We start from the raw sequence: 10,654 nt of genomic DNA, 5'->3' as shown, positions 1-10,654 counted from the left end.
CCCCGTCGGGACCGCCGCCAGCGGGGGGGCAGCGCCGCGAGCGCGAGGGGCGCGCGGGACCGGCGGGCACGCGGGGGGCGGAGGGCGCGGTGCCGGCCCCTGTGCGGCCGATCCCTGTGGGGCCGATCCCTGGGGAGCCGATCCCTGTGGGGCCGATCCCTGGGGAGCCGATCCCTGGGGGGCCGATCCCTGGGGAGCCGATCCCCCGGTGCCGATGCCCGGGTCTGCCCGCACCGGGCGGCGGCCAGCGCGCTCTCGGCGGGCGGTGGCCGCGCCCCAGGCAGTTGCGGCTGCGGTTCCGTCCGCAGCTACAGGCGCCGGGTGACGCTCCCCATTCCGATCACCGAGGGTTTCTGTAGGCAGCCAATTACCAAATCCTGGGAATCCTGCCGAAATCCTCGGCGGTGTGTCCCGCTGTCCCCGGGCCAGCCCCGGACCGCGCCGCCTCGTCCACGCTGTGCCCCGGCCGGGAGTTGGCCCCTGTTTCTCATCCTACCACAGCTTCAGGGCCGAGATCGCCATTCTTTAAATTGTTCACAAAATGGGATAAAACGCATTGCTCGCTACTGCAAGTAATGCTATAGGAGAGGAGATTCGCTTAAATACAATTCATTGCGCGGGCTGCTGGGGCTCCAAGCTCCAGCGCAGGAGAGGTGCCATCCACGCTGCCTCCCGCCGGGAACGTGCCTCTGCCCTGTGCTGGAACCGCTGCTGGGTCGTGACAGAACATAGGCATGTTTGCATCAGGTTTTATCTGTCAGCATCTCACAGGGAGAAAACTTCAGTCGGCTAAAGCACAGCGTTTTCCATAAATGAGAACAATTATGCAAAGTGATGCTAGTTGTTGTATTTCTGTAAATACTAATTTACTGACGAGGTTACATGCTAGGTCACCAGCAACATGAAGAGGAAGCTTTTAAAATAGGATTTTCATGTGTACATACAATTAAGTAATTTTAAAGACAAAGTTCCGCGTATAATTCTAACATATTTAGCAAAAAGTCTTTGCTATATATATTCACCTTAGCACGTAATCACTTCCAAATTCTGGGCAAGATAATGAAATGTTGCCAATTAACAACTCCCCAGAGAAGCTGAGATCAAAGTTTCAGATGCAGAAGTATATAAATTCTCCATATGGACTAAAAATACATGCATTAATCACTAAGAGACAACAGTAGCCTTATGGAGTTGCAAATAAAATATTTTTAATCCAACTATTCCAAATAGTAGACTATTATTGATACATTGCTTCATAATTTGTGCAAGTGGTGCACAATTAAAAATGTCTGGACTCACATTATTTAATAAAAATGATAAGTACTTCAATTTTCAGTGCTGTTCTGCACTTGCTGCATATCAGCAGTGAGAGTGAGCTGGCAGTGACTACGAATCTGATGTTATCAGCAGGTTTAGGCCATGTCTCCAGGTTGTATTAATTCCACCATGCTTTCCTACTGATCCTCCATGACCCTGAAGGGATTAGAATGACAACACCTCCTGAGAAGCAGACTCAAGATGAACGGAGAAATCACAGTGAGTGTACTCACAATATAAGGAGCAACTTGGGTGTGCCATGGCCAAGTTCCTTTGGTAGCTCTGCGGCAGCTCCAGCTACGTCTAACCCAGCACAGAAGCACTGCCAAGTCACGTTCTGCACCACTGCAGCTCAGGAACTGCACGGCCATGAAGTGTGCAAAGCTTCTTACCCTCAACTACAAAATTCTATCAAAAGGAAGAAGACGCTGCAGCTGACTAAGGCAAACTCTGCTTTTGGCACCTGGAAATGTTGTTCCTTGCTAAGTTGCTGAGTCTAAGCAGACAATAGTCAACACAGTTAATTTAATGTAGGATAGAGGTCAGAGTCAGACCATTTTAAGCTTGAGGACCAGATTGGATCTGTGTGCATCCTACAGAACCACGATCCAATTATATACATAAGTTACTAATGTAAAATCATGCCCCAGGCCAGAGAAATAGTACATACCTGCAGCAGACATTGTGTAAGGTTTTCAAAGTAGTACAGGGGATTTAGTCATACATCTACCAATAAAATTAATAGCTAATGAATTAATAAGAAGAGTGAAGCCTTCTGAGTAGGTTAAAAGGTCAGTTTAAATGTATATCTGCATCCAAACAAGAAAGGATAAAATGGATCATTGTTTTTAATCAAGGCAATAATTCCATGGCTGTTGGCCCTACCTTCTCCGTAAATACTGTCTATGAATCTCAATTTTAAGTATAGCTAGGCATTGTTGGCAGCAGAGCTTAATTTTGAATACCTCAAATGTTTTATTTTTTGTATTTAAATAATTCTGAATAAGAAAACATAAACAAAGGTTATATAGATCATTAGACATTTGTGCCAATTTCCATAAAGGACACACCAGGCAAAGGCTGGAAATATGAGAGTTCAAAATTAAAAAAAGACAAAACAAATATCCCATCTTGATTGCTTTGTTAGACCTAAGAAAGCTCAATTACTTGTGCAGTAGAAATTTCATACTTTGGTGAAGACCTATCAATCAAAACTATATATATGTGCATATATAGGTACATCTCTCTATATATGCAGCTATTCCATCATGGTTTGATGGAACCTTGAGCGCCTGTGACCCCTGCAAGCTCTAACAGAGCAGTCTGACTCTTTTCACCTGCTTCTTTATCAATTTTTTTGCCAACTACAGTGTTCAAGGTACAAAATCGTTAAAAACCCTTTTCTGTTCATCAATAGCTTGCTCAGCCTATACTGTATCTATTGCTGCTCAGCTCGCTATAATGGCATTTCCAAATGGGGGTCACAACAAAGTATTACAGTATTTCTTAGCAACAGGTATAGCACCCATAGCCATTAACATAAATAATTCAGCTCATCCAGCCTATACGTTCAAAACGTCTTTTCTCAGATCATATCTACTATTCATAAACAAGAATGTCTTGAAGGGGAACCTGACCTTGCAGCAACTGGTATAATGACAACAGTAGCCCGTAATAGGAATGCAGACTTGGACAGGAGCTGCTGGGGTTTCAAGCCAGCCAGCATGATCCATAATCCACTGTAGAAACTGCTCATGTTTTGGGTTAGGGCTGCTAAGTTTTCCCAGGACTACTGTTCTTATGGAAGACTGCTACTATTTGTGTGTAGGAACAAGTGCAGAGGAGCACCACAAATGGTGGAATGAAAACACTATTTTCTGAACTCATTTAATCAGTGTAAATGAGAAAAATCTTGGCTAATTCCAGCTAAAGTACTCCTGAATTGCTGTGGGATGACAGCTTTGAATTAAAAACACATAAAGGCTGTGGATTAAACTCTGCACACTCTCTTTATGCACCTTCCCTTCATTCCACCTCTAAGAAATAGAGAAGCATTCATTGTCTTCCCATTTCTCAGGTGATGAGAGAATAAGCCACCCCCAGAGTCAGAAAGGAAACCTTATTCATAGCCAAGATCTGAATTCTGCTCTCATCAGTGCCAAATCAGTCCCTTGCTTGGGAGAGGACTTAATCACAAAATTATTACTGATACCCTTTTTGTGGAAGTGCCAGCATTACAGACCAGCAAGAAATCTACCTATAGCATTCATTATCATTATCACTCCTTTTAGTGAAGACTCAAACCATCCCATCACACATCTCAATAAATCAGCATGGCTAATATATGCCAAAAAACCATTTCTTCTTGACTCTCAAAGCATTCAGCTTATGCTGCTGAAGCAGGAAGCTTGTTTGTCCCCTGCATTGTTGTAATCTAGTGCATACAGCTGCAAATGTTGTCTTTGCTCACAAAGCTTCTTAAATCCTTTTTTAATTCTACTAAACTCTTTGCCTTGATGACTGCCCATGACAATTGGATTCCATAGACAGAAAATATACTGTGTGAAGTAGTATTGAAAACGTATTCTGGGAGGTTTTGCTCTACGAATTGGGGCATAGAGGCTGCAGTTAGCTGACTTCACTAGGCACTTGATGAAGTTTCATCTTATGTGAAGCTCCCCTTGCCTCCATGATCTGTATTACCCTCCATTACTCTTTGTTCCGCACAGCTGATTTTCTGGCTCCTTTTTAGGTCCTCTGAGGAAAATCCTGGCCCTCATGAATGTATCTGAGCACCTGTGCAGCCATGCACATAAAAATAGGGAAGGAAGAGCACACACAAAGATTAGGATCTTCCAACATACAGGGCACCACAGGGACTCTCTGGACTCCCCTCCCAGGCTGAAGTCAGTAATTGATTTTAATGGGAGCAGGGCTGAGCTAATGGTGGCACTTTGGAAAATCCCACCCAAGGGATTCAGTGATATTGAAAGTGCTTGAGGCAGGTTAACTGCAGGCATTTCCACTAATGGGGAATGGCGCAGTTGTCTTTATTAATTTTCCTTCTCCAAAGTGCAATTAGCATGTATGTATTTTTATTTCTTTAGGAAAAAAATAACATAAAACACTTCTATTTCTAGAGATTCTTACTGAAAGGCAAATAAATTAGTGATTTTCTGCAGCACAGTTACAGACTTTAAGATCTATCACACCCCCAAGATCTATTAATACTCTCTAGCTGCCCTTCTTTTTCCTGTATCTGACTTAATATGATTATGAGGGAAAATAATGTCGCTGTGGGTCCCAATCACAGCAGTTGCACTGGTCATTCATAAAGCAAGGTTTTTCATCATCTTCTTGAAGACAGGAGAAACCAATACTTCTCATGTGATCATACCTTTAAAACCAAGAAAAAAAAATCTCAGTGCTGAAGGTGAATTGAAAAATGGCCATTAACGTAGGAAAAAAAAAGGTGACAGGAACCGGAATGAGATGCCAACAAGAGCAAGGTAAACAAATGCTAATGTGGAGGACATCAGTTTCTGGAGAAGTCACTGCAGGGTGTGGTCTAAAAAAGAGGCCAAAGCTATGGCAACAATTTTGCAAACAACTCTGCCAATAAATACAGCCTTTATCTTTGATTTCTTCGAGTGATGTCTCTGAAGATTATGAGGTTACTCATTCATAAAAATTATGATGTTCTGGTACATAATTCACTTAAAATACAAAGTGATTCTTTTCCACACAAAATTTCAAACAACACTACAATTTTAAGCATAGGAGCAAACATCACACAGCACTTCAAAAACATTAAAAGATACCATTTGTTATAATGAAATAGCAGAGGTTTGGTTATGAACATCACAGGGAAATGACAGAAGTCTACCAGTTTTGCAGTCCTGAGAACCATTGTTTTACATAAAAAAAATCAAGTCCACAATATGTTTGAAATACTGCGGGAGGTGAGTGGCAGAGCGGAGTTGGAAAAGAAGCTGGGTTTGATTCTACTTGCTACTTCTACTTTGCGACTGAAATTTGTCCTGAAAAGTTCTTCTCTTCTTACAATGACCTTCTTACAATGACCTCACTGAGTCTTTAGGTATAAAGGCTGTGCTTGATACCAAACTGGAAGAGCCTCAAGATAATCCAGGGGCCAGCCTTAGGCATTTCTCTGGGTCAAGCTGGAAAGCACTTCTCAGAAGGTCTTTGGATTTCATGTTATTTATGTTAACATTACAGAGTAAGGCATAAAAGAAGCAACAACTAGTCATTTACCTTTCAGATTGCTTTTAACCTATTTTCACTTTCTCTATGACAACATTTCTCATTTTACACTGAAAATGTTCTTTCATCTCACATCGCTTCTGAAGTCTTTTGTTACTGAGTTAGACAAAGAGAATTTTAATGTAAATACTGAAGATGTTGAAAGGTCCTTCCAGACCAAACACCTTATATGCAGTTAATGCTCATTACAGAATAATTACCTGTTAGATATGATTTAATAATTCTTAAAGTGTAAGAGATTTTATCATTATGCAATAAAATAGTTATCAGTCACATTGCTGCCTGAGAGAGAATTGAATTTTGGATCTTCTGCTGCTGCACTGTGAAAAACCAAAAAACTACATTTATTCCCTTTTTTTTTACAGAGGGAAATTCAGTCAAACCCATATTTCCCCTGGCCATAATTGCAGGGGAAAGCTTTGTGTGTATGTACTGCAGCAATGTCACAGTTTCTGGAGCAGCAGGGATAGACACATCTCTGGTATACTCAGTGATGGCACTGAGTTTGTTTTCCCAATTACTATTAACTGTTCTTTCCCAAGTATCTGCAGCCACGTCTTGTCCTCAGATCTCATTCTGGAAAGTGACCTGCTCAAGTGGACTCTTTTTTTCATTTCAGGAGCCAGCTGGCACTAATCAAGTTGCAAGACCAGCTAGAAAGTACAGCTTTCTCCAGAAGTTCTGTGTTATTTAACTGTACCTAATGTTTACAGAGCAGAACTATTTTTTTCTTGTCATTTTCGTGCATATGTGAAATATTTGACATATATCTTGTAAATCATACATTAGGATTTCCTGGAATTTCTGTCTTGACTGCAAAGTGACATTGGCTGGACTTTTCACATTTTTTAAAAGAAGTAGTTTGAACTGGTGCAGTTGTTCTTCCAGTGAGCGACTGAAAATAGCTGTGGGAAGTTTCAGATTCTTTTTTTGAACAGCTGTAGATAACTGGACAGTAGATTTTTGAAAAGTAATTTTCAGCATTTTTATCATTGTACTTCGAAACTTTTACAATTTATTTTAAAAGTCCCATTTTGAAGTGAAAAGTGGAAAATAAACATTTCGGTATGTTTAGTGTGGTCTGTATGACGTTACTGGACTTACCAGAAAGAGCTGTGATGATTTTTTGATTAAATTTAGTGAAGAGGTAGGAAAAGTTAAATGGCACTTCAAAATAACTCTGAAGATTTTTATTCAAGATTTGATGAGCTAAAATCTAAGCAATGCTCAATAGTAATTCTTTCTGAGAAAATTTCCTTCTTGAATCTTACTTTTGAGATAGATGATGTGGGAGCATCCATATAGGAAAATTCAACTGCCTTAGTTATCAGTGTTATTTCTTTTAGTCTTAGACACATGTGCAGTGTTATATGCAGATGCACTAATACACATAATGTATGTTTGCATGTAATTTGTTCTCAAGTACTCAGGGATTACCTTTAACTAAAAGAAGAGTGGGATTAAGTGAACATATGGTGTTAAGAAAGCTGAAAATAAAATCCCCCTCTATCTTACTCTACCACACTTATATTGCTCATTAGAGGATTATTTCTGAGTCTGTGTGGACAAGCTTTCTGAGGAAGGAACTGACAGGCATAAAGTTTCACAGGTTGGTACTGGTTATGAGGGAAATCCTGCAAAATTATACTGTCTTGGTGAAAGGTACTTTGTCTCCTGTTTGAATCTTGAAACTCATTTTTCATTTGTATTGTACATGTAGACAAAGAGAGAACCTAGTGGCTTCTTTTGAGCTGTTATCATATTGTCCCAGGTATGTTTTCTGTAAATCATAATACTGTTATAACTGGATGCTGCCTTCTTATTAAATGCCTTTCTATAAATATGACTGGAAAGCTCATAAGCCTACACTAAATTGACAGATTTTAAATCAGAAAAAAATCTATACATTTATATTTAAAAGTTATTTGTGAATTAGATTTAAAACCCATGACTTTCCTGATTATTTACCTGACAACTAAGCTTGAAACAGCTGCAAAAAAATTTGCAACATCTATTGTATATACCAACCAGTAACAAACTGGATATCAGAGTGTGAAAATAGTTTCAAAGGATAGAGCCCATTGTCCCCCAGCAACTCAATGCTTTTGCATTTAGTTAGTGTAGCCAGTCATGTTTAGCAATCTCAGTGAGTTCTTTCAGTCACCTTCAAACCACTTTAACAGCACTTCTCTTTCTCAAACTCTACATATACTGGGTTATTCCGTTGTCCTGCGTCTTCTTCCAGATCCTCCCAGAGGTCCATTTGTGTTAAGCAATTTGCCCAGCCCAGTACTCACTCTTCACATAAGTTTCATATCCTTTTAAAGCTCATCGAAAGTCTAACCATCTCTTCCTCTTCTACTGATCAGTTGCCCTCTATAACTTACAAACCTCTTTCATATGCGCTCCATTTTGACATCTGTAAAACTGATAACAGCACCAAAGCAACCAGTAAGAACACAAATGCCCAAAGTAGCAATCTGGTAATGCTTACAGTTCACAAAATCTATGTGTGCAACTGCTTGTTTTTATTTTTGCTATTCTTGTCCTTCCTTTCCTGTTTCCTCTACAGGATATTCTTCCACTTTTTGTATTGTGTCAAAACTCATGTCAGCTCTTTAGTAAAACATATGTTCCCTGTCACATATGTGTGAATAAAGAGCACTGAGAGCAGAGGTAGGACCTGGTCTACCACACCCATACTGCTGCCTGTGGTGCCAATTCTGACTCAGGCAGCAGGCAGCAAATCCCACGGATCCAGGCTGCTTCAGCTGTACGACAGACTGGCTGCCCTAACAGCTGGTGTGCACGCAGCACACCTGGTGCCCTTGGACACAGTGAACAGCAGGTCTGGTTAAAGTGGCCAGCCTGGAGACCCTCAGCTATTGAGGTACCTGGACAGAGTGACAGTTACCACACAGGGCTGTGTCAGCAGCTACAGACAAGTAGCCCCATCCATCTTTCTCCATCAGGACAAAATTTTTGGACAGGAGCATGAGTTCTGCAGCAATAAATGGTACAAAAGAAGTCTGTTCTTTCAGGGAATTACTCCTGGTGACTTGCAAAACACATTGGAGAACATTCAAAGTGATGGGCTGTGCTCCAGTCTTAGCCAGAAATGGGACCTTGAGCATCAGGGGAGTGCCAGGCTCTTTGCAGCTGCAGGAGGATGTGGCTGGGTTCACAGTGAGCTGGATGTGGCAAGGCTCTTAATGCACTGGCTGCTTCCTGAGAAACTCTCCTCTACCACAGCCAAAAAATGGTGGTGACTAGGGTCTGTACAGCTGCACCAGGCTGGGGATGACTGCAGCTGCATCTCCTTTAAATAGTTTATGAGTGGTGCTCACTTTGGTTTTTGTTTTACAATGAACCAGAAATCAGCCCCAGCAGCACCCCATATGGTCCTTGTCTTTTGTTTGCTTGGTCATGTTTATTGTACAGGTTTACTTAGGATCCAGCTATGACTATGTCATGGGTTTGTTGTGTACATTGTCAAGGATGGGAGACTGGGCCCAACACCTGTGTTTAAAACATTATGGTTGTGTCTGGAAAGTCAGAAAAATGGGCGTATGATCTGTTCTGAGCTATTCTTACACCACTGTAAACAATTTTAGCTAGCTAAATAGAAACCCTGCCACTAAATACAAGTGTCAAATTGCAACCAGATTCTCAGCATGCCAAGCCCACATCACTGTAGTTCTAGACTTCCCTGAGTGACCTGGTACTGCACAAGTTAAGCAGCTGACAGCAGGACTGCTGTTACCTACTCCCTGATCACCTGACTGCTCCTGTGCAGTTCCACCTTTCAGTATGTGACAGGGGACTCTCAAGAACCCTGGGGCATACTGAGGGAAGAAGTGTAACTTCTCTTACACACAACAATGTACCCGGAGCCTGAATTACTGCTGGTCAGAAGGTTGTGTGCAGAACAGTTTATGTATTGAACCTATTGAAGCTCAGACTTATCCCTTAGAAACAAATGGCCTCCATCTTCCAAAACAGACAATTCTCCCTCTGCTACATCCTTAGGTCTCCAAAATTTCCCTAACCCCACCTGCTCCCTCCCCATCTTACCCTTGCTCTCTGAAAGGTATGTCTAATTAATTTCATGTTTCTGTTGACCTGTTTTTTGGACATCTTAATATGCATCAACCACAGTGTGAAGGTTCAGACTATTTGCAACTTCCTATAAATGCTTCCCACTTTAAGATTTCAAGATCCAAATGGTTCCCTAAGTGTTGATATATTTGCTGCCTCCTTTGAACCTAAGGAATCCACAGATGGCAAGGAGATGTATGCAAGCAACACATGATGCTAATTCTCTCTGAAAGTCTAAGATTAAGTTTAAGTCCACTAAAAGCCTGTGCCATTATATGAGTATCAATCAGAGAAAGGAAATTTTGGCAGCGTTTGTAGCTCTAAAGTATAAGTGAGTGTCCAAGGAGGTAAGTATTTTGGTCACTGTATTTAATGCTGAGCTAGTGTAAGCTATATGGGTTAAAGCATATTTGTTTTGCTTTGTATTAGTTGTCCCTCCAGTAGGACTGTGTTTGAACAGTTGGTACATTCAATCTAGCACAGACTTGGCACATAGTCTCCTGCTACATGCATTCCTGTTCCTTTCTGATCAAGCATCATGTAGGCTGAGCGCAATAAATCTAGACTAGAGAGGAGAAGCGGTGCTCATTTTTAATTTTCTAATGTTATTTAGTTTGTGATACAGTCCAAATGTGGCTGGAACCCAGTGTTTGTATTCAGCTTTGCTATGTATTTAAGTTTGCCTTTCCCACTGAAATGTGTCATCCGTACTAAAGAGAACAGTTTTGCAGCACAAATTCCCTTCTATCTCAGTAGTAATTGTTGTATAAAAATGAGGTCGCTCTCTGTAAGGAACATTTTTTTTAAATGTTTATGAAATTATTTATTCTGCATTTTAAAAAAATATAATATTTTAAATTTATGTGGTTTTGTTGTTTGCTTCTTCAAAATCAGCCTTAAATGAATACTTAACACAGCATGCAAGATAGGGTTGGAAAAAAGTAAGCCAAGGGTA

At 41.0% G+C, this 10,654-nt stretch overlaps 1 protein-coding gene across 4 annotated transcripts in view; it reads right to left on the bottom strand.

Moving 5' to 3' along the window:
- RAPH1 (Ras association (RalGDS/AF-6) and pleckstrin homology domains 1) overlaps positions 1-10,654 on the bottom strand; it is a 197,532-nt gene that overhangs the window by 82,129 nt on the left and 104,749 nt on the right. The window contains exon 1 of one of the 4 annotated variants that reach the window (XM_027678362.1): positions 372-565. The exons of the other annotated variants lie outside the window; for them this stretch is intronic. Coding sequence (XP_027534163.1) covers positions 372-491 — 120 coding nt within the window. The 5' untranslated portion in view covers positions 492-565. Of the gene's footprint in view, positions 1-371; positions 566-10,654 lie in introns of those variants that run through there. 4 annotated transcript variants of the gene reach the window in all.

The sequence above is a fragment of the Neopelma chrysocephalum genome, unplaced genomic scaffold (genome assembly GCF_003984885.1).
Source record: "Neopelma chrysocephalum unplaced genomic scaffold, ASM398488v2 Primary Assembly neopelma1_44, whole genome shotgun sequence".
Taxonomy (NCBI): Eukaryota; Metazoa; Chordata; class Aves; order Passeriformes; family Pipridae; genus Neopelma; species Neopelma chrysocephalum.
Note: the sequence above shows the minus strand (reverse complement) of the source record. Positions and strands in the feature narration are given on the sequence as shown.